Source organism: Rhipicephalus microplus, chromosome 3, assembly GCF_043290135.1.
Source record: "Rhipicephalus microplus isolate Deutch F79 chromosome 3, USDA_Rmic, whole genome shotgun sequence".
Lineage (NCBI taxonomy): Eukaryota > Metazoa > Arthropoda > Arachnida > Ixodida > Ixodidae > Rhipicephalus > Rhipicephalus microplus.
In genome coordinates, this window is record NC_134702.1 from 162,840,947 (window position 1) to 162,864,757 (window position 23,811).

At 45.8% G+C, this 23,811-nt stretch overlaps 2 protein-coding genes across 2 annotated transcripts in view; both read right to left on the reverse strand.

Moving 5' to 3' along the window:
- Positions 1–9,984, reverse strand: part of LOC119181019 (putative GMC-type oxidoreductase Mb1310) — a 36,260-nt gene extending 26,276 nt beyond the window's left edge. Inside the window, exons 1-3 of the mRNA XM_075888139.1 lie at positions 9,861–9,984; positions 7,627–7,829; positions 1,365–1,563 (exon numbers count right to left, since the gene is read on the reverse strand). Coding sequence (XP_075744254.1) covers positions 1,365–1,563; positions 7,627–7,829; positions 9,861–9,984 — 526 coding nt within the window. The remainder of the gene's footprint in view (positions 1–1,364; positions 1,564–7,626; positions 7,830–9,860) is intronic.
- Positions 9,985–14,367: 4,383 nt separating this feature from the next.
- Positions 14,368–23,811, reverse strand: part of LOC119181099 (uncharacterized) — a 31,799-nt gene continuing 22,355 nt past the window's right edge. The window contains exon 5 of the mRNA XM_075888540.1: positions 14,368–14,582. Within this exon, the coding sequence (XP_075744655.1) occupies positions 14,433–14,582 (150 nt within the window). The 3' untranslated portion in view covers positions 14,368–14,432. The remainder of the gene's footprint in view (positions 14,583–23,811) is intronic.

Here is a 23,811-nt window from a genome sequence, read left to right on the forward strand (position 1 = left end):
ATCATGAGTGTGGCATGTAGTCATGTTGTTACGTGACACGCATGTCATGATTTTCTTGTTAGGGCCTGTTGCTTGTGTTCGCCATGCAATCATGCCATACCCTACCACTATTGCAGCATGCCATGTGAACGAAGCCACCGCAAGAGCTGCAGGACGAGATGTAAATCATGACATTCATTGCACACATGTCTTGATTTGCGTGTTATCACTAGTCAAATATGTTCTCCATATACAGCCATGTTATGCCATACCAAGTTTGGTATCGATTTCATTATTGAAACTGCCAGGAGAGCTAGAAGCCGTATATAGGTGGCTAGATAGATAGATAGATAGATAGATAGATAGATAGATAGATAGATAGATAGATAGATAGATAGATAGATAGATAGATAGATAGATAGATAGATAGATAGATAGATAGATAGATATGCTTAAAGTCAGCGAAGTTCACTAAGAAATGCTTCGCATTTAAAAATTGCTAGGGTAGAAATTCTAGGGTAGAAATCGCTAGGGTAGAAATTCATCTTACTATAGGGGTACGATGAGCTGTTGGCGTTCGGCAATTGAGAAGGAGTGCTTTCCTCGCACGCCCAATGAGTTTAGCATAGAAACTTTATCGAGACTGATAGTGCTCAAAGTGCGTCCTTGTGTTACTAGTTTTCTTTAGTAAGCTTCGAATTTATGGCAAATTTTATTAGAGGTTAAGTCACCCATACTAGTCTCTGCGAAATATTTCTTGGGTAACAACTATTTTTTGTAATAACGCAGGCATTAAACTAGTGCATGAAAGCTACTTGATGTCTAAGTTGGCACCACCAGAAAAAAAATAGCACGTTTCTGAGATTTTTGGAGGCCAAAAGCTGGCTTCGGTACTGCTGGCAAAGCGGTGCAAGACTTTCCATTATAGCATTTTTTTTATCTCCTTGGGTACTCTGCATGGTTTGTTCGGAGTGAATGGCGTATTTTTATCGAAGACCGGATGGCTGTAACTGTAATACGTGAGTGAGGCGATCGCGCTGCCGTGCTTTACTTCATTACTATTCACTGCATCAAAACACGATGACAGAAAAGTTGCGTGCCCCTAATTATGTGCAGTAGAGTGCAACCAACTGCAAAGATCTTTCGTCCATTCTGTAATTTGGAGTTTCGTACAGGCCAATTTTCCTTCTGGAAGTACAGCACCTCATAAAATGAACTGATGGGCAAGTTGGGGAGCCATGACTTTTGAAGATTCAGCGCACAGAAGAATACAAAGCATCCTTTATGTGCGCGTGTTTTGTAACCTACTGCGTGCGGCGTTTTCAAAAACCCAATACGTTCTGTCAAGCGCTCGCATAGGAGGTGTTTCAACTCATACACGGTACCGGATGCAGCCAGGCGTATGTCGGTCTGGTCTTCGAAACGCTTGAAGAATGGCAGCACGCTCTCCCAGTCCCATCCGGTGGCGCCGTGCACTCGACTCCAGCGGTCGTAGTCCTCGGGATGTCCACGAACGTACAGCATGAAGTTGACGCTCGAGCAGCCGCCCAGAACCTTGCCGCGGGGCCACGGGCTGCACTGTGTGAGATGATGATTAGTGGAGTTTATTGGCGCAAGGGCCAGATGTGGCCAAAGAGCGCCAGAGCGATGATAATGAACTGTGCGATGTGCAGTGTAGATAAAACAGATGTGACGTGGCTGTAAATGGGCCTAAAAAACAGTCGCTGTAGGTGCGTAAAAATATATCTACATAGTAAAATTATGGCAATGACAAATTTTGTGTGCTATGGAAACATAAAATGGTTTAACAGTGATATGTGTGTGAAATAAAAACTTGGCATGGAGCACCAGTGCCTCGACAGAGCCCTTAAAACAAGAGCATGGAGGTCTGGGCTCATTAAAAGCTGCTATCACAGCGGCATCCTCTGAACAGAGGATACGCTATGAACCTGTTGGGCTAAAAACATTCAATGTTGGGCTAAAACCATTCAATACTACATCCTTTAAAAAGCTTAAAACTGATTTTGCATCAAAAAGCGGCTCCTCACCGAGAAACATAATCGGATGTAGAGGAAGATTATAGCGGTATGCAAAAGCAAAATATTTCTTTCTCTCACTTTCACCTTCAGGATACTCCAGGAGGACGTGGAGGACGGTTAGCCTCACACCACATCTACCACAAGTAGGAGGTTCATCGCCAGTCAGCAGAAAGCTATGGGTATCATAAGTGTGTCCTATTCTGAGGCGACAGAATAGGACATCAGTTCGCCGTGTTCTTGTAGCGGAGGGCTAGTAACCCAACCGCGGCTTAATCAAGTGAAGCTTATTATTTATTTCTGTGTCCAACAAGCGTTGCCAGCGGTTTCGCAGTTTCTTACGTAGGAAGGGTTTTAGGTCTGTTGCAGGGACAGTAGCGGTGGGGTTAATAGCACGCAATATAATTGAGGTGGCCATTTGGTCAGCTAACACATTGCCCTCGATGCTTCTATGGCCAGGAACCCAGCAAATAGTAACATGCTAGTTGGACATATACGCTGTACACAGAACGGAATATAGCTCAATTATTACTGGATTTCTTAATCTGAAAAGGGATCTTAATGCATTTACGACGCTTAACGAGTCTGTGAATATAATAGATTTTTGTATGTTTGATTTCCGTATATGTTTCACAGCCGACAATAGTGCATATCCCTCAGCCGTAAATATACTTGTTTCCGGGTGCAGCACACCGGATTCCGAGAAGGATGGTCCGACGGCTGCATAAGCCACCCCTGCATGCGACTTAGAAGCATCAGTATAAAACTCTACGCATGAGTAGTTGGATTGAAGTTGTCGGAAATGCATTTTAATATGTGTTTCTGGTGCATGTTTAGTGATCTCGGCAAAGGAAGTGTCACAATGTATGAGCTGCCACTGCCACGGCGGTAAATGTTTTATTGTGGGCATAGGACAAAGTTCTAGCAGCGGAACACCCATTTCCTCACTTAAGCTTCTCACACGCAAACAGAACGGCTTTCTCTCTGCGGGTCGATTATGGTAGAGGGTGGCAGCGGTCATATCGTTTATAGCTGTATAAGAAGGATGCTTTATGTTTGCGCGTACCTTTATAAAATAAGTGAAACTGCTATAGGATCGCTGTAGGTGAAGTGACCACTGATTCGACTCTACATAGAGACTCTGGATCGGACTTGTCCTGAAAGCACCAGTTGCCAGTCGGATACCCAGATGGTGAACGGGGTCTAGGATTTTCAAAGCACTTGGCGTTGCGGAATGATAAATTATAGAGGCATAATCAAGGCGCGACCAAACAAGGCTTTTGTACAAGTTCAAGAGACACTTCCGATCACTACCCCATGTTGTACGTTATAGAAGCTTTAGGAGGTTCATCGCTTTCAGACATTTCATTTTTACATGTTTAATATGGGGAATAAACGTGAGCTTAGAATCTAAAGTGGTTCCTAGGAATTTGTGCTCGCTGCTCACAGAGAGTTGGTCTCCCTTGATCGTAATATTGGAAGTGGCATTACCCCTCGTTTGTTGGAGAAGAGTACGCAAGTACTTTTCTGGGTGTTTATTTTAAAACCGTTATCATCAGCCCATTTAGAGAATTTATTCATTCCAAGCTGCACTTGTCGTTCGCAGATAGACATATTGCATGATTTGAAACTCATCTGCACATCATCAACATACACAGAATAAAACATCCCGCTTGGAATGACTGACTACAGGGAGTTCATTTTTACAAGAAATAGTGTGCAACTAAGCACGCCCCCTTACGGAACACCAGTTTCTTGGGTAAATGATCTAGAGAGAGCATTTCCCTCTTTTACGCGAAAGGTTCGGTTAGACAGATAACTTTTAATTGTGTTTAGCATGTTCTCTTGGATGCCCATGGCGGCAAGATCGCGTAGAATCCCGAATCGTCATGTGGTATCGTACGCCTTCTCGAGGTCCAAGAACACCGAAAGTACAAACTGCCTATGAATAAATGCATCTCTGATGTATGTCTCTATGTGAACAAGGTGGTCTATTGTCGACCTCCCCTCTCTGAAACCACACTGAAGGGGGTCTAGTATACTGTTACTTTCTAGGAAGTGGGTTAAGCGCCGGTTTAACATTTTCTCATATAGTTTGCACAAACAGCTTGTTAACGCTATTGGCCTGTAGCTGGCGGCCAAGGATGGGTCTTTGCCTTGTTTAAGTACCGGGATGACTATCGCTTCTTTCCATGACAATGGAATATATCCAGCTTCCCACATGGTATTGAAGAGGGTTAGGAGCGTTTTTAGTGCTTCTGGGTGAAGATACTTGATCATTTCGTACGTTATACGATCGCCACCTGGCGCCGAGTTGTTACAGTACGCAAGAGATGCCTTAAGTTCAGCTAATGAAAATGGGCAGTTGTAAGCCTCCCTAGAGGGACGTTTAGATTTAAGGGGTTGCCGCTCTTCGCGTTCTTTGACTCTTAAGAACGTTTCTGTGTAGTGCGATGCACTCGAGACCTATTCTAAGTGTTCGCCTAGGCAGTCCGCCTGCTCCTCCAGGCTCTCCCCTCGGCTACTTACCAAAGGTAGGGGGTGTGACTCCCGACCCATTAACTTCTTTACCCTATTCGAAACCTTCGTTTCGTCGGTGTAAGAATTTATACCGGAGATGTACCTATCCTAACTTTCTTTCTTGGCAAGGCGACGCGTACTTCTGGCTTGGGACTTAACCTGTTTGAAATTGTTGAGGTTTTCAGCCGTTGGGTAATTTCGAAGTAGTCTCCAAGCCTTATTTTGTCTATTGCGCGCTTTCCGACAATCGTCGTTCCACCATGGGATGCGACGTTTATTGGTCATTCCGTTGGTCTGCTTGATACATTTCACTGCAGCGTCAATAATAAAACCTGTTAGGTATGCTACAGCATCGTCTATATTGAAATCAGCAATCTCATCTCCGTCTAAAAATGTAATTTCTCGAAATAATTCCCAGTTAGCTGACTTGGTGTTCCAGCGAGGAAAGTCAGGCGAGCATGTATATTCTTTTGTTAACTTTAACACAATCGGGAAGTGGTCACTGCCAAAAGGGTTCTTGAGAACGAACCACTCCAAATATGGAATTATAGCACTCGAGACAATACTCAGGTCTATAAAAGAGTATGTGTTATGTGTAGTGCTATAATACGTTGGTTCTTTTTTGTTTAGTAGACATGCACCTGACAAAAACAAAAAGTGTTCTATTAGGCGTCCTTGCGCATCTAAACGGGAGTCGCCCCATAGGGGATTATGTGCATTTAGATCACCAACGACTATGCACTGTGTGAGGCACAGCATGTTTCAATGACGTCAGCACTTTATAGTTGGTCACTTTAGAGTTTCTGCTTACTTCGACGTGCTTCAAGAATACAAGCGTACCTCCAGTACCCCTGACGTTTTTCATTCTAATAATAGAAAATGCGGGAACGTGAAAGCGAAGTATAAGCGAAGTCCCAACTGCAGTTTATTGTTTGTGGTTGACGCAGGTACTAACCTGCCGACGTCCACAACTTCTGCGTACGAGATGAATCTAGAGTTTATCTTTTTGCATTAAACAAGGACCTACATATCGCCACCACCGTTAGGACCTAATTAAAAAGAAAGAAAAAAATGTCAAGCAGATTTATCTGGATTATCAGTAAGTAATGCACCAGATATCATTGCTTCACCTGGCGTACCAGCGTATTGTCTTTTCATCTCCTGTTTCAAGATAAGTTTCGGCGTCACAATACTGTGCTGTAGGATTGCTTTTTTATGTATTTAACAACTGAATGAACAGTGCTATGGTAGACGCATATGCATGAAAATGATTGAGCTGGTGCGTTCAACTTTTCACGATTTTGCAATTCGCGTTGCGATATAAAAACATTTCTTTCATTTAACACTACAAAACATCACAGCTTTGCTGCAAAGACCAAGCAATCAATGCGATATCAACAAGTTTGAAGGTCACGTGCAGAATGCAAGCAGATCGAAACGCGCCCCGTGTTTTTCACGCACAAATTACGCATGAAACGTACTCACAGGTACAGATGAACGCAAATAAGCGTCCCAGTTGTTACTTTGCTGTGTCTGAAAAGCGCGCCCTTTTCGCAAACGGAGACAGTGCAAGAATTGCAGTTGCCTTTGTGTGTCCGGTAACTACAAAGAATCGTTTCGGTGAAAGTCGAAAGCCAGCCGAGACGTATCATCCTCCCCACCACGACATAAGGGCGCACGAGTGAGCGTTAACCCACCTCCTATCCGCGGTGCAAAGTACGCGTGGGAAAGGAGAGCGCGCGCCGCCGCGTAGTGGCGACGTGGCGACGCGCCTGAAAACACGATCTATCTGTCTTACAGAGCTTGCTTTGAAAGTAAGAGTGTCGTTTTTGGTATTGGAAGTCGGCAATATAATAATTCAGGCGTGATCATTGCTGTGTCTGGCGTCCATCGACACTGGAAACAGCTTACACTGTCATGAGCAAGCGAAGTGGATTTAACTTTTCACGCTTGCAGATTTCCGTTCTCACAGAGCACCAAACAAAGCCACTCAACAAGCCATGTTATATTAGCGACTCATGTTTTGACTGAGTAAGCAGACGACTCCTGAATTGAAGAACATGACGCGTGATGCCACTCAAGCAGAATTTGAGGCAAGCTCCTGTAAACAAAGCCGCCGCAGTGTACGAAGTTTTCAATGCAAAGAGACAGAGGGGCAGTCGTATGCACGCATTATTTGAATTCATTCTTACAAGAGCAGACAGTCACCATTAGTTATTGTTCACGAGTGCTTTCACCAAGTAAATGTGATAGGCTTCACGCAATTGTGCGATGTATTCAAGTTATAATGCTACATTGTGTATTTCGCCTCTGTTTTCAGTGTAGCAATTGCTTTAGGCTACTTTCATAATATTTATCTCGAGCCGAGCGCGGAAAATTGTTAATAATTTGCCCACACAAACGATGCTTCGTAAAGGGACTGACGACCAATTTATATGGTGCCGTTTTTTTTCTGTATCATAACGGAAAGCTTACTGGTCATCGAGTTGAACCACGAAATGGCGAAGTGGAAAACGCCGCGAAACATTTGTTATCAGAATTTTTCTATCTGCAGCGTCATGAAGTATATACTCACATCCTACTAACAGTGAATGCGAGAGTGGTTCGTGTCCGAGCGTGGTGGTTTGCTGTGCATGTGCGTACTAAGCGCATGCGCTGTGGGTTGACTTGGTCTCCAGCCGGCCGCGACGGCAGCGCCGCTTCTCAACGTGCAACAACTTTTACGTCGTAAACAGCGCAGAGTCAAGTCGGGCTGGATAATAATATGCATACTCTGACCTAAAGGACTGGTGCGTATGACAGCCTCAGGCTACGTTACTATACGTACAGCAAAAGGGTAGATTCCATATTCTATGATCGAACTTCAATTCGCTTCTTCTAGGCTTAGCCACATGATGCTTTTTGTTACTTTTAAGTATGTTTTAAAGATATATGTCTTACTCACTTTACGAAATGAAATGCTGGAATATGAAATACTAGAATAATATTTGATGGTATTTTAATTTCTAATGTTTCTAATCAAGCTTTCCGGCCAGTTGTCGTTTTTTTTTAATCTCCAGACATTTTTGTTGAAGAATGCTATAAAACGTACCTGGTCACTAAGAGCAAGGCAGGCGTTCCTCTGCGGTACCGTCCAGTAGGCCCAGTCCTTCGGTCCCTGAAGCTGAAGGGTGGCCATCAGGGGCACGGCACTCAGTGTGTCCTCCACCCCACCGGCCTCAAGCAGAAGCACGCGAAGGGAAGGCTTTGCCGAGAGGCGGTTGGCTAACAATGCGCCCGCTGAACCACCGCCAACTGCAAGAGAACGCGTGTTCGTTTAATGGGGGATAGCTTAGCTTTCTCCATTCCACAACATCTTTTCACTACCTCCTCTCAATCCTGAGGGAATCGCGCAGATGTCATGCAGCACGCACTCCTTGACCTGACAAGGACTGTTGCCGACACTGCGTGACTTTGTAAAACCCATAAGTTTAGCCTGTTTTAAACTTATAACACATAGTCACTACACTTAAATTTAAGCCCTATGCACCACTATTTTATTCTTGCACCCTGAGTAGACTTTTTATAATCAAAGCGACTAAAAACCTTGTGTTTGGCGCTCTCTAGCCTGAGGTGCCCTTGCGCCCCTAAAATCTACATTCGTCATTAATGGGGGATAGGAAGATTTCAGCAGAGATCGAGAAATGGCCAGGAACAAGGCATGTAGCGCGAAAGAAGGATAACCACAGGTCGTTAAGGGTATTATAGTGGATTAAGTGAAGGCAAGCGCCGGAGGGGTGGACAAAACGTTAGGTGGGCTGATGGGATTTATAAGTTTGCAGGGATAACGTGGTCGCAGAGAGTCCAGGACCGGGTTGACTGGCGGAACACGGGGGAGGTCTTTGTCCTGCAGTGGACAGAGTCCCGCTGATGATGACGATGATTATCTTTAAAACTTATTTATAGATGCTAAATACACGCCGTTTTCAGTTCCTCCAGCTTAGCTTAGCACGCTAATAATCACAAGACGGGGGTGCAGTTAGACTGGACGGCACACAGTAGCGACCTCTCGCAGTGTCCCTGTGGGTGAAAGGTGGTGATGTAATCGTACCGCACAGTAAGCCAACCACATGCGTAATGTGTCTGCGATTGATGTTGAATATCCCGGTTTACTTCTAGAGCAAATGCACAAGGGACATTGCAGAAGCTGCAGAAGTTGTTTTAAAATAGAATACGACAATAGCATTGCTTTCTCGTCTAGAGAACGAACCTGGTACTATGCATACGTGTCTTAATAGCCCTAACTACGAGGTAGTATGAGTTATAGTGATTATGGTGTTTGACTGTTAACTCGCAAGTTGTGGGATTGAATTCCGGCCGAGGCAGCCATATTTTGATGAAGGCGAAACGCTTGATGCCCGTGCACCTAAACGAAAGCTGAGAGCTTATTGACAGAACACATAGGATAGGTACACACAAAACAAACTGCATTTCATCAAGCCGTTCATCTGCAATTGGCCGCCACTGTCGAAGTCACGCCCTCAATTTAAGCTGTACCCTCCTTGTAAGCCTCCGGGTTGTTGCTCTGTAGGTAAGTACCGGCAACATGCAGCTGTTATATATACCTTCCACTTGAAGGTTAGTGGTAGATCAATAAAATTCTAACGGGTGGTAGTGTTAGGCACATGGGAGCAGGTCGGTCTCAAGAACGCCTCCATACGCTTTGTCACTTCACTACCTCGATGCCGGCTGGCTCAAGTCACGCTAATAACGGAAGCTGCGCTAACAAGAACGCCAGAACTGTCGCGAGGTGGTATATTCTTGGAAGAATCCGCCGAATGTCTTTAGAGTGCTCAATATTGATCAGTGTTCGCTTCGGAGCGGTCAACGACGGCCAATGAGGCGTGCCAAATATAAACTATGCCTAAATGAACTAAATGTTCAAAACAGCGCTGCACAATAACAAACACTCGGCGTCTTGCAGGAACAAGCACGAGCCGTTATTCGCCTGTAACGGTCATCACTTTCAATGAGCGCGCGAAAAACGAAAGGCACATTGGGTTCAGCAACGATGTGCTCAGCACCGAATATTACACAGGTGGCGAAAAGGCGAGAGGGGTGACATTATCACTTACTAAAACAAGGGCTTTAAGATCGGGAGCAGTGCTTTTCTTCTGCCCCAATCCGCGGTTCTCCAAAACGCATTGTTGATGCGGTCATGAAAGGTTGCTCCAGAAGGACAGTTTTTTTTTGTGACACTCGAGTTCGCTCTGTCTCCACTTGCTATATCGGGAGGCGGGCTTCGCCCGTGAAAGAGTCGGGTACGCGACTGTAAGCACGACTCACCGATGATGAAGTCGTACGTCTTCGACAGTTCTCTGAAGTCGTAGTAATCTTCCTGCGCCGGCAGCTTGGAGAACATCACCGCCAGCATCTGCGTCACTGCCAGGGCTTGCGCCTTGGTGAACATTTTGCCACGTGGATAGGCCTTCGCGAGGTGAGCGCTCCGGTTGGGACGTCCGCGACACGCGGACGACGGCCAAATGATCTTCGAGGAGATCGAAACGGCTCTTTATAGCCTATCCCTCCGCGCCCATCTGCTCCTATGACTAACCCTTTATTTTAAACGACGTGCGATAACAATGTTTTTGACCCGTTTGAATATAAAAACGGGAAAAAAGAAAAGAATGATCTCCGTCTTGCCTCCTAATTGTTTCGCTTCGAAAAGCCGCACATTTGTTTTATGAGATGTAAAATTTTAGGCTTTAAATACAGATTGCTTTATGGTTGCCTCTAGTGGTAAATAGTGACATATCTAATGGCTATCTTGACAGATACCGTTCCTTTCATGACTGTTATCTCTAGTTCGAGATCACTGGGCAGTCAATATCTCAGCTAGCGCAATCGCTTCTTCTGACATCGTTCCCATCATAGATATGCTAAAAGCGTTATTCATTCTAACGACTTAGGGGAGGGAGCGACGATATTTAGTACTGGAACGAACATCGTTACAGAGTGATGGGTGGCTAAACGCTAGGTCGTATCCGATTGGGGCAGGCGCATTCGGGGGAAGACAATACAAACAGAGCGTGAAAGAGCGCTTGCGTGTTTGCAGTGCATCCCGACTGGCCTATTACTGGTTGAGATGGGGTGGTTGGTGACGGCTTGGGCGATCTCGTTGATGTCGAACTTTTTCACGTTTACTGTCCCGACTACCGTAGCGACACGTGTCCCTCGTGCGGACACATGGTTCCCGATTCATCCCGATTACTTAAGGTAAGTGAGAGAGGTCCCTCAGAGGCTCGCTTTTCGCTGACCAGTAGCCGTCCAGTTGGCCCACGAAGCGGCTGCCGCGTATTCTTTGCCGGTCTCTACTGGAGACGCCCGGTGCATGCGTGCTACGCGCGTTCTGCAGGACATCGATAATGTAATGGACGCGTAGGCCTGACAACCGTAGGGCAGTTACCAAGCATCGTATTCACACAACAAAAGCGCACTAGGAAGGGCGCCCAACGCAGCGCGACCTTCAGTATTCTTCACTTTATATTGCAATATTTGCTAGATTCGCCTGACGCATAGCTGACATATAGTAGGCAGCTGAAGCCCCGCCGCGGTGGTCTGGTGGCTAAGGTACTCGGCTGCTGACCCGCAGGGTGCGGGTTCGAATCCCGGCTGCGGCGGCTGCATTTCCGACGGAGGCGAAAATGTTGTAGGCCCGTGTGCTCAGATTTGGGTGCACGTTAAAGAACCCCAGGTGGTCAAAATTTCCGGAGCCCTCCACTACGGTGTCTCTCATAATCATATCGTGGTTTTGGGACGTTAAACCACACAAATCAATCAGTACGCAGCTGAAATGCATTTACATTCGAGCAAGTTAAACTTATCTGTAGATGACTTGCTGCCCATTGAAGCTAGATTCTCTGAATGGGGAAGATTGCTTCCCAGGAAACGATATGACACACGATAAAATGGTACTCCAGGTGGTCGAAATTTCCGGAGCCCTCCACTACGGCGTCTCTCATAATAATGTGGTGGTTTTGGGACGTTAAACCCCACATATCAATCTAGAAAATCGCGAAAAAGGTCATAGGGTACGTTATGATTACCATCATCATCATATCATGCATATAATTGTTCGGCGTCACACGGCTATTTCAAACGACACTGGAGAATTTATTCGACATTTTCTTTCGGGTGTGCGGGCGTTCCAACAACTCTTTAAGCTGTAGTGACATGATTCTGAAGCCGTAATTTTCACGCACATGAGTTGCTTCAGAGTTCTTAATGTGGAGATGAGTAACTCTTGCAAGAAGCCAGACTACTTTTTAATTTATACTTATTTCGTTTGACAGTAAGTGCGTCATCGTGATAGTTTCTCGCCAAGATGCTAAATTGATTGTCGTTTTTAGATGAATATGTGGGGTTCTTTAACCAATATAATAGTGACGCCGAAAATTTCGGCCACCGGGGGTTCTTCAACCCTCTAATACTCTGTGCATTGAATATAATACATCAATAAAGTTTCTAAAACATACTGCAAGTGTCAAGGTAAGCAGCTATTGCAGATTTGACATGTTTAGGAGAAGGTACAGTGACTTGCATATTATAAAATAGTAATTAGGTTTTTGCAATTAATATTAATTAGGTGATGCCCCAAACTAAGTTTCATTCATATTTTTTTTAAAATAAACTGTACAAGAACAGTAAGAACAGTCAGTGCTTTTTCAAAGGCACAACTGATCGTGGGAATTGCAGCGTTAACGTGCACCAGAATCTGAGCCCACGAGCCTACAGGAGTTTCATCTCCATCGAAAATGCAAACGCCGTAGCCGGGATTCGATCCCTCGACCTGTGGGTCAGCAGCCGAGTATCTTAGCCATTAGACCACCGCGGCGGGGCAATTTTCTTTTTTAGGTCTGCTGTCCATTGCACCTCAAGGTCTGTCCAAACGGCGATAGGGCAGGTTCATGTGCGTGCCGCCCCCATTTTTTAGGGTGATGACAAGTTCCTTACAACAAGTTTCGGTGGCTGTCATACTTGATGGGCCGCCATGTTGGTTCTCAGTGGTCGCTCGTTTACTATGAAGGTAGCGTGGGTTTCTACGAAAATGGGATAATTTTTTTTATATATGGTAACCTCTTAAAGTTGGAGGCTTGTTCTCTGAAGATAGCTGCCGTCCTGTACAATAGAATGGTTCGTTGAGTCGAGTTTGTATGAAATACTGTGAAAACAGTTCGCTTCTTAAAGCTCGTACACCCGGCCCATTGGCCGAGTGCTGAAATTTAGGGAGCCTCTATATGCGATAGAGAGAACCTTGATGTCACTGCAAACAGAATTCAATGACTTCGCGGCCTTTTTGAATAGAAAAATCACGTTATCAGTGCAAGCGCCTCAAATGCGTTCTAGTGCAGGGCTCGATGCCGTGCTATATTACATGACAGTACAGTGCTATATTTCATGCCGTGATATACTACATGACAGTGCTATATTACATGACAGTACGGCGAGGAAGGTGGAGGAGGCAACCGCGTAGTTCGCGATCTTCTCTGCACGCCGCGTAACTTCGGTACCCTGTTTATCATGCTGTAAACTTTTCTTTGATGCGTAATATAATTTCTGCAGGAAGTTTGCTTTCTGCGAACGAATCTATACATTGGACTGCTTAAGAACCTTGCAAGGGGTTAGCATTGCCAGAAAACAGTAGGGAACTCGGTCATATTACACCTTGCCCTCCCTGTCCCTCAAATCTGTAAATTAGGCTGCAGAAGAAAAGTATAAGAGAGCAACAAGGAAGAAACGAACTTTTTCCAGGTCAGACTTTATTGCAAACAGCATCGGAACAGCATCTGGCCTTTTCAAACTGTCCTACCTCATTTGCTCGAGGCTTGCGTCCTCAATGTGGGCCTATTATAAAGCAATAGATAAGGCATAAAGTAATACGCTGCACTTAGAAAAATGTACGCAGTACAAATATACATTTTTTTCTACAAGCATTGAATAAAAACTGAGTTCACGACATGAAATCGTCTTTTTTGCTGGTTATGAAACAAAACAACAAAAATTTTGATGCAGCACCAACATCCCACAGAGAATATTTGAGTTAAAAGCAAACAACCGGTTACCTTAGTGCAGACATACAAAAGCGTTTAGGACAGACAGACGGATGAACGGACGGACGCGAACAGTGAATCAGTCGCATTCCATATTATTATAGTGGAACCTTTACTGGCATTGTTGAAGGAGCTTCGGTGTGTATTCCCCTGTGGTAATACTGAGAGTTTCCTTGTGGCCTTGAGGCGAAAAATGAATTCAGTAGCTGCTCGCAAGTCTGCGCCGCACTCGTTGAAATGTCTGTGTATGGCGACACTGCTGTCCGTTTTCTTGTTCGGAGAAAGTCGTTGAGGCGGATCGTGCGGAAGTTAGCCAGAGTTTGCGGACGTGGTTAAAAGTTGCTCATGCTGCGTGACGATAGTCGCACTTGGTCGCTTGTCGTTCTTCGAGCTCTTTCAAGCCGAAACTGAAACCGGTTGGTAATGAGAAATCTGTAATTATTTATCTATCACACGCTGCAGTAATCGATGTGCCATTTTATGACTTATAGGCGTCCGGTGACACATTTCTGCAAAAAATGCAAGGCCAAAACTTTGCGTCAACCCCGCTTTTTAATATACAAAAAAAACGCGCAATCGCTTATACGCCGACACGAAATTACAAAAGCGCTGGCATACAATAACTCTAAATTATGCTATCTCACACCGTCATGGTCACTCAAGGTGCCGCAAAATAAGCACAGATCCGAAACTCTGCCCCCCCCCCCCCCTATATCGACAGAGTACAATATCTAAAGCGCGTTTATACGTAGATGACCCGCGAGTATCCCACATAGTACAATGTGCCACAGCGACGCGCATGCGCGTTTCAGGGCGTGGATTTGGCAGGCCAGTCTAGGAAGTCGTTTCGAGGCGCCTCGTAGTCGGCGAGCGCCTGGAACAACGGCGCTGTCGTGTTGGCCGTCCAGTCCCCCTTGATCGCCACGCCGCGCAGCTTGGCCCAGCGCACGAAGCGAGCCTGCATGAATATGCAGCGCCATATCGAAAGCCTGGGTTAGTGAAACACGAAAGGCAGAGAAAAAAATACTAGCCCCACCGCGGTGGTCTACAGGCTAAGGTACTCGGCCACTGACCCGCGGGTCGCGGGAAAGAATTCTGGCTGCAGCGGCAGCATTTTTGATGGAGGCGAAAATGCTGTAGGCCCATGTGCTCAGATTTGGTGGAACTTTGATGAACCTCAGGTGGTCGATATTTCTGGAGTCCTCCACTAAGGCGTCTCTCATAATCATATGGTGGTTTTGGGACGTTAAACCTCATATATCAATCAATCAGTCAGTCAGTCAATCATACAATCCGAGAGAAACACTAGTTTTGATGTTTATGCTACATGTACACTTTTCACAGTTCCGTAATCATAAGCGCATAATTAAAGAATTAAACAAAGTAAGACCGTAAGGATCATCCAAACACTACGCAGGTTGACAAAAAGGACATAGGAATAAGAAAACATGTGTTGTACACTCGCGCCTTTCCACGTCTGCTGAAAATGCTATGTGACTCTTTTTCGCCAGGATGTGCGTCGTGAGTATGTGCCATGTCATGTGTTACCTTGTTGTTTTGATACATTGATTTTCTGTATTCGTGCTTACTGTGTAACACAGCGCCACTGTTTTTATTACTCCGGCTTCAAGCCACAGTCAATATACCAATGCTTGCGGCGAAGTGCACCAGCTACTCCCATATAGAGCAAGCAGTCTTGTCGATGCGGCCTCCTCATTTGTGAAGACGGTTATGGAAGAGCTCAAAGCTTTCAAGCTCTTCCTTAGTAGGATAACGATTACTCTATATTGCACAGTACTTGTTCCAAACTCACAGAAGTATCTGTTCGGCAAATGTTCGCTGCTCTTTGACCAGGACTGCTTTCCGCTCTCACATAGTTGAGTGCCTAGTATTCTAAATCGTTCGCCTCTTTTTATAAACACACACACAAAGGAAAGCCGGTGCGCCAACCACTCGTAGCACAACCTCGTCCCTCTCTTCCTATACATTCTCTCCGGGTGGCAAGCTTTAGACATGATTTGTTACCAGACACGTTTTATTTCGAGGCATGCGTAATGCTGGGATGGACCACGCATAAGGAACGTACCACTCGTATAGAAACCTCGTACAGTTACTAGCTCAGGCTGACCTTTTTGCCTTCTAATAAATTCTTATTCTCTCTCTCTCTCTCTCTGTTAGTGTGCGCTTTGTCTAGGTGTCTATCTTTTGTACGCCGTGACGGTGAGAGATTACTCGCAGGCCCGTATCAAGAAGCTGCTCGCCTTGGTCCACCCGGACCAGAGGGTGGCCAATGGGCGGGCACCCAGGCGTCTTCCTGAGGCAGGCCTCACCAGGAGAGAACGAGCCAACCTGCTGCAGCTGCGGACCGGATGCGTGTGCACCGCAGCCCGCCACTACCTCAAGGGATGCTGCGCCTCCCCAGCCTGCAGCCGCTGCGGCGACCCCGAGACCCTTGAGCTCCTCCTCTGTGCCTGCCCTGCCTTGGCCCAGGAACGCTCTAGGGTCACCGCAGCCTACCGGAGACATGGCCTTCCTGCCACCACCCTAGAGCACCTACTGTTCTCATCTCGTCCCCATCTACCAGCACTCCGGAGCCTGGTGGAGTTCCTGAACGAGACGGGAATCGTGGCCTACCGCTGAGGACGGGCCCCTTGCCACCCCTACCCTTGCTTCTGGACTGCTGCTCGTGTTGATAACGACCGTGCCACTGCTCACTTAATCTTTCCTCTTTCCACTTTTCTCCCTTTTTCCTTCCCCGCAGGCACTGCGCCGTGCTCCCGACCGGGTTGCAGAAATTAGGTGCCTTTTCTCATCTTCTAACCAGTACCACCACTACCACCTTTTGTACTTCAATTTTCTGTGACCCTTAGTTAAGATGAATTACCAACTCGCCCATCAGTCCGTGTTTCTCGTATAGAAACTTGAAAATTTTCATGAAAAATTACCATTGCTTTAGTAGGTGTGCCTCCTTCAACTTGCATGATTCAGTCGACTTCAACTCGGTCTTCAACTTCAGTCCTGCAGTTTGTGTAAGTAGTCAGTAGTTGTTAACCTAAGCATTAACATTTGAATGTATAATATGCATGTTTAGCGGGAAGTTTAATGAAACTTAAAGATGCTACGGCAGTTAGCCCGTGTTCTGTGCGATGCGAGTACTCGTTAAAGACAAGGACTGGCAGAACGATACTACAGGGCATCGGAATAAACGCGCCAGGGATGACCTCTGAGGTAGAAAAGCAGCTACCTTGGGACGTTTTCCAAAGACTGAGGGTACCACCTTTAGCGAAGCACATGTACCCAAAAGTACACCAAGAAAGAAGAATGGCGAGAGCCACGGCCCTCACACAGGGACACGCCAATGACCCGCGCGCATACTACGTGGACGTGGCGACGTATCCCCACCAACCAAACACGTGCACAGCAACAGTCATCGCAGCAGACGCTGGAGTACTGACAACGTCGGGGAGCATACGATGCAAGTCACCCACGCAAGCCGATGAGTTTGCAATCGCTTTGGTACTGGTGATCCTGTGTGCGTGCATGCGTGCGCGCGCGCGCGCGTATGTGTGTGTGTGTGTGTGCGTGTGCGTGTGCGTGTGTGTGCTTTTTCCGCCCCCTATATGTAAAAATAACTAAAAGGAAAAAGGGGGTAGCCCGCACCACCAGGAGGTATAACAGGCTCAAGCCAATCTAACATAAATGAAGAGGGGAAAGTTCCCAAATTTTTATTTTTATTTGAAAAAGCCAATTAGTTAAAAAAAATAACATGGGTAAAACCTAGTGAGTGCAGCACGAAACTGTAATAAATAAACTAGTTAGCTTCTCAGGAATGAGCAGGTCGATATGCAGCAGCAGTGTATTTCCCCCACTTGAGTTTTTGGAGTTCGTGTGTGTGCGTGTGTGTGTGTGTGTGTGTGTTTATTTTAAATGCATTGTCGTTGAATGCAGAAAGTCCAAAAACAAACAACGAAGTGGGATGCGAGCCAGTGGTCTTGAGGATGGGTAAACGTTGACGAGGATGGTAGCAGTGGCCTCTGTGATGTCGAAGCCCATTTCTTCACCAGGAGTCATGTAGCCAGGCACGTCGGGCTGTCGTTCCAACCAGCGATGCAGCAGGGAACCTTGGGCAGCCTGTTTGCCGCTGCGAACTTAGACAAGGCGCCATTCGCAATAGTAACAAGCTTTTTAAGAAAAAAAAAGGGGGGGGGGCAGGATTAGGTACTTGCGCAAGCGTTGCGAATCCTATGGTTCGAGTACTTAGGGAAAATGGAGCAGTGATGCTATCGTTATCAGTCGCCGAGGTTTTCCCCCACCTTTGTTGGCATAACTGCGACTGTAATCGAGAGCACTCACGCAAAAGTTGTGATATGGAGGTGATTCGGAGTATGAAGCGACGTCCTGATAAAGTGTTGGTAGCTAATACGTGTCATGTGGATGTCATAGAAACAGAGTTGCGCATGACAGTCACTAACTGAAGTAGATATGCGCGAGATTTTCTATTGGTCAATAGCCCATAATAATGCGCAGGTAGTGTTGTATCACTTTTGGGCACACGTAAATGGGTCACAATGTGTTGTGTGTTTGGGCATTCATTAAAGTAGTGTTGTTCGCTCAAGCAAGGTGCACCGCACATACACCTGTCCGATGCAGTTATATTGAAGCGATGAAGATAATACTGAAAGTGTCCGTGACCAGATAACAAGTGTGTTAGGTTTTTAGGAGGCGGGAACTATTGAGGAATTTTGTACGGACTTGTGATCCAATGAAATAGCGTTGTCTCAGGTCCCTCAGTCTGCCAATGGGTGTGCCAATATGAATTCAAGATTTTATGAAACTGAGTTCGTACTGACCGAATAGATATTTTGGCGTAACGCACGAAGCCTGATTTTCCTCCTAATGCAGCTGCAGCGTCAGCTAGCTCATTTCCCAAAATTCCCATATGGCCAGGTACATGAAACATTTTTATAATTTTGCCTGACGAGATTATATGGTTAAGAAGCAGCTTAATGTTCCGAATTCTTTCATCGTTATCAGTGAGACTTGAAAGCTTCATTAGAAGCGATAGACAGTCTGTGTAAATGTGGGCTGGCGTGTTAAAGTTGTTTGTAAAAACGAAATGAAGGGCTTCTTGGAATGCTATTAATTCCGTGTCGTATGCGCTTGAAGCGTTGCGGATCTGAAATTTTCTAACAGTTATAATTTTTCCATCCTTTGTCAAAGCAATATATGCCGCACCCACCGCGTAGGACGTGTATGAGCTGTCAGTGTATACGTGAATGGCTTTTGTTTTGAAAATAACCACTTCTTCTGATGGTGAGAGTTTAGTGAAAGTAAATTTATATTTTTTACTGGGGTGATGAGCCCACGGACTGCATGGATATAGTATGTCAGCCGGTTTGAATGTTTTTACACCATAATAAGTTACGTTCCGGAGTATAAATAAGGAAAATTCTGCAGATTGTCTGTCCAACTCTAGTGGTAACGGAGGCGCGTTAGCGAGAATCTGTAGGGATGACGTACGTGTGGTGTAAAATGCACCTGTTAAGGAAATTAAGACGGTTCGCTGAACTGATAAAACTCGCGCCCTAATGAATTTTGATGGGAACATAGGCCACCATACCGGAGATGCATACGTGAGAGAGGGCAATATTACTTGACGGTAGAGTCGTCTAATGAGTGTACTTTTTAATGAACGGTGCGATTTAACAAATGCGAGGAGCCGGGACGTGGACACTTCAGCCTTTGCTTTAATATAGTCAATGTGGGCATGAAAATTTAAAGAGGGGTCAAATAATACGCCTAGAATCTTAATTTCTTTCTTGTGTTTGAGAAAAATGCCATCCATGCGGATAGATGGGCAGCGTTTTGATGTACCCATGTGTCCGTTATTAAAGAACACGAAGAACGACTTCTCGGCGCTTACGGTAACTTTTTGTTCTCGTGCCCAACCAGATACCAAAGCCAGGACATGCTCAGCCTTTGCTTGTAATCGGAGTCTTGACTTATCTGTGATAACAATGATGGTATCATCCGCGTACGCCTGTATGTGTACGTCGGGTGGCACGGGAAGATTGAGTAAGCTGTATATTACTATGTTCCACAGTAGCGGACTGATAGGGGATCCTTGTGGGCTGCCAATCGTTGTACGAACTGTCTCTTCTGCAACGTTGGTTGAAAAAGCTACACTGCGGTTCGATAAAAAGGATTTGAGTAGAAAGTACAAGTTTTGTGGACACCTGTGCTTGCGTAAAAAGTTCAAGACTGCAGGATGCCAAACACTATCGAATGCTCCAACAAAATCAAGCGATATGAGTATGGTAGGAAGTTTGGCTGCCTTGTATGCAGCCAATTTGCTTCGCAGTGTGTATAGTGCTAAAGTAGCACTTTTATTGTGCGTAAAACCATATTGATTATTGTGAAGAAGATTATTATTGTGCAGGAAATAATACAGACGAGCATTTAAGAGTCTTTCTAATACTTTACTTAATACAGAGTTCATAACTATTGGTCTATATGCATTAGGCGAATTGAGCGGACGTCCTGGCTTTGGTATGAATATTACTTTCCCTCTTCTCCAAGCCTGTGGGAAGTGTCCGATTCTTAAGGCGGTGTTGAAGATAAAATAGAAAAATTGAGGATGGTATTCAAATAATTCTTTAATGAACGAGTAGGTTAATCCGTCGTGTCCAGGGGCAGAGTGTGAGTTACCCTGTTTCATCGCGCACTCTATCTCAGATATTGTAAAAGGAGGGTCAAAAGTATGCCACGGGTAAGGACTAGCCGCAATGTTACGCATGATAGTGTGGTGCATGTTATCTTCAGAACAGCTGTCCACTACTACCAATGTATCGAGTAGTAGCCGGGCGGACTCCATTACAGAAGCTGTGCGAGTGCCGTTAGGTAAATCTAGAGGAGGAAGAAAAGTTACTTGGTGGTGTTTTTGAAATGCGGTTTTGAAAACATCACCATATAAACATTTCTTAGTGAGAAAGTCACAAATGTCTTTATGAAACGATGATTTTGCTTTCCTGATTTTGTCCTTGTAGGTTGAGAATGCATCAACGTATAATTTGCGATACATGTCTCGAAGAACGGGGTCAGCTGTTCGCTGGTATCGTCGTCGCATAGCCCGAACACGCTTACGTTCAATAGTCAATTCTGGTGTCCACCAACCATTACCTAAATTACTACGCGATGTTATGCGTCTTGAGTAACGTTGGCTTAAAGCGGAGTATATCGCATAAAACTTGTCTATAACCATGTTCAGGGCTTCAGGTGACCCAATGTTGCAGCCGAGTATCTTTGTGAACCAAGTATCGTCCTTTAATTTGTTAAGAATTTTCGTTCTTCCTAGATTAGTCAATCGTTTAGCACTGCTGGTATGTGCTTGCGAAAACGAGAATTCAATGTAGTTGTGGTCCGAGAGAGTAGGAATTTGGAGAACCTTCCAATGGTAAGCATCGCGAGTGAGGTCATGCGAAACCATGGTTAAATCTATCCATGAATCTGCATACGGAGTTGTGAAAGTTGGAGGGGAGTTGGGGTTGTTCAATATGACTAAGTCATTCGCCGTCACGAATTGGACTACTTGAGAGCCTCGAACATCCCCTATAGCTGGCCCCCACATTCTATGCTTAGAATTGAAATCTCCGGCTATGATGACAGTACAATCTGTAATCAATGAAACTATACATTGCAACTCATCCAGAACTGGGTCAATAGGTCTTTGCGGCGGTGCATACACAGCAATCAGTATTAATGTTTGGTCAAGGCTTTCACACTTTACTGCAACAACCAAATCTGTTACGTGTAAAGGGAAAAAGTCAAAATTAGTGTTGTGCACTAGAAGCATGACGCGAGGATTGTTTGGTGCGTGGAACTTTGTTATGGTGTGTGGTATGCCTTGAACAGTGCCTGCGCGGATGTGCGGGTCACACACGAAGGCGAAATTGAAGTGTTGTTGCGTCATGTGTTCTATCAATAATTTTGTGGCATCACGTGTATGGTCTAGATTAGCCTGTAAAAATTTTAAGTTATTGCTGTGAGTCATGATAGTTCTGATCAATTTTAAATAACAAGCGCAACGCCTTTCCTAAAACAAAAATGCGAAAAGCTGTAAGGGCCCTTTTTTTCATGTATTGCAGTGTGACCCGCGCAACTAGCAAATATCTTGAGGAAAGAAATATCGTGTAATTTTGTGGGATGTGCAGTTACTTGTAAGTGTGTGTCATATGGTGTAATTTCGTGTATGAATATGCCGTAATTAGAAGAATAGCGGCAAAAGCAGCGACCTCCATGTGATCCATATAAATGAGTCGAAAAGGATGCGGGCACTAATGCAGGAAATCGTAAATAACACTGCACGTTATAGAGGCCGCTGCGTCCTTCTTTGATGTACACGCCTCCTGGATTACCCATAGTCTGTTCTGGCCCTCATGCGGGCGACACGTTCTCGTAATATAGGACACATTTCATGTCCAGTTGGATGAGAACTAGGTCTTGCGACCTTTTGGCATTCGTTGCAAACAATTCCTGGATCGTTCATCCTAAGAGTGCATGCTTCGCCAAGATGTGTACCCGTGCACTTCGTACACACCACTTTGTCAGGTTCGTTGGCGACAGGACAGGACTTTCTTGTATGGCCGTACGTTGCACAATATGTGCACAATGGCACATGAAAGTCCTCACTCACGCTACATGCTGTCCAACCGAGAAGAACTCGTTCCTGAGCAAGCAGTGAGCGACAGGTGGAAGGATCCACTTCGAGCACATGAGTGAAGTTGCCCGATCGCTCCTTGTACGATACTGCCACTCGGCATGTGGTCGGGTCTAAATGTAGGTTCGGATTGCGCATGTTTAGCATTGAGATGATGTTGGCGGCTGGAATATCGGAGTCTACACCAGTGAGTTTGACGCGAGGTTTTCGCTTTTGGGGCAATCGGACTGACAATGACATGCTTGTGATTGCGTTCTTTTCAAGTGCATTTTTTAACCTAGTAATAGCGTTATGGTCGTTTGTTAATATTGTTAATCCATGACGTGTCTTTCTGATAGTCAGTTCGCCAATGTTTTCCCTCATGGGGTCAATGTTTGACTTAATAACCTTCGTGACCTCATTGGCAGGATTGGTAGACGGAATGAGTGGGGTTAGAAACATAATATGTTCATGCTCTCGCCTGGTGGTGTGCGTTGTGTGTTGGTCAGCGATTTCAGACCAGTGGGACGGCAGTACAGGGTGAGAACAAGTCTCAGGCCAAACGGGCGGGACCACGGTAGGACGCGCCGTGCTCCGCGCGGCTGCCGCCGCGTAAGTCACGGCCGTTTGGACAGGCCGGGGAGCCGAGAGTGCCGCACCGAGAGAAGCCGAATGTCTCGACAGGGCCAACTGGTGACGAAGTTCGTCCATTCGCCCACCCTGGTTTTCTGCAATTGCTCGGATATCAGCACACTCCTGTACAATTTGTCGGAGCAAACCAATGATCTGGGACCTATGGGTATTAGGTACCTTACATGAGGCATCGAATAAAATATCGTGGATCTGTTTCTGATGTGCGATCACGCGGTGAAAAGAAGCTTGCATCATTTGACCACTTTCGGCAGGCAGCCTACCATTTTGCGCCTCACCCGCTGCAGCAGGCAACTGGATGTTAGTAACGTCGGGGATTGCGGGAACGGAAGTAACTGGCGCATTCTGCAAATCTACATCGAGCAGCGCCCTGTCCCCGTCCGGCGAAAATGTCGAACCATTCGATCGAGGCGAATCCCCCGGACCAGGGTGACTGCCTGCCATCGGAGGCTGTACAGAAACGGCCTCTGGCTCAGACATACCCGAGCGGGTATGAGCCAGCCATGTTGGAACCGGCAGCCGCTGGCCTATAGTACGACTGGTAATTGCGGCCGAATGGCCACTGAGAGAGCCTCGACTCCGTGTCGAACGGAATCCCAAGGTGTTCGAAAGCAACCCCTGAATAAATTCAGAGAGCAGGAAGACAGAATAGCTGACCTTTTGCAGCAAAAGAGTGGAGCCTGTGTGCGTCAAGCCTCTTCTCTTTCTTCGTCTTCCGCGTGTGTGTGTGTGTGTGTGTGTGTGTGTGTTCGCGCTCGAATATTTTTTGGACTGATGATCCCGGATGGCCGCATGGTCCTCAGCGACTCGAAGCCGGCAATAGTCAACTTTGCTACAAACA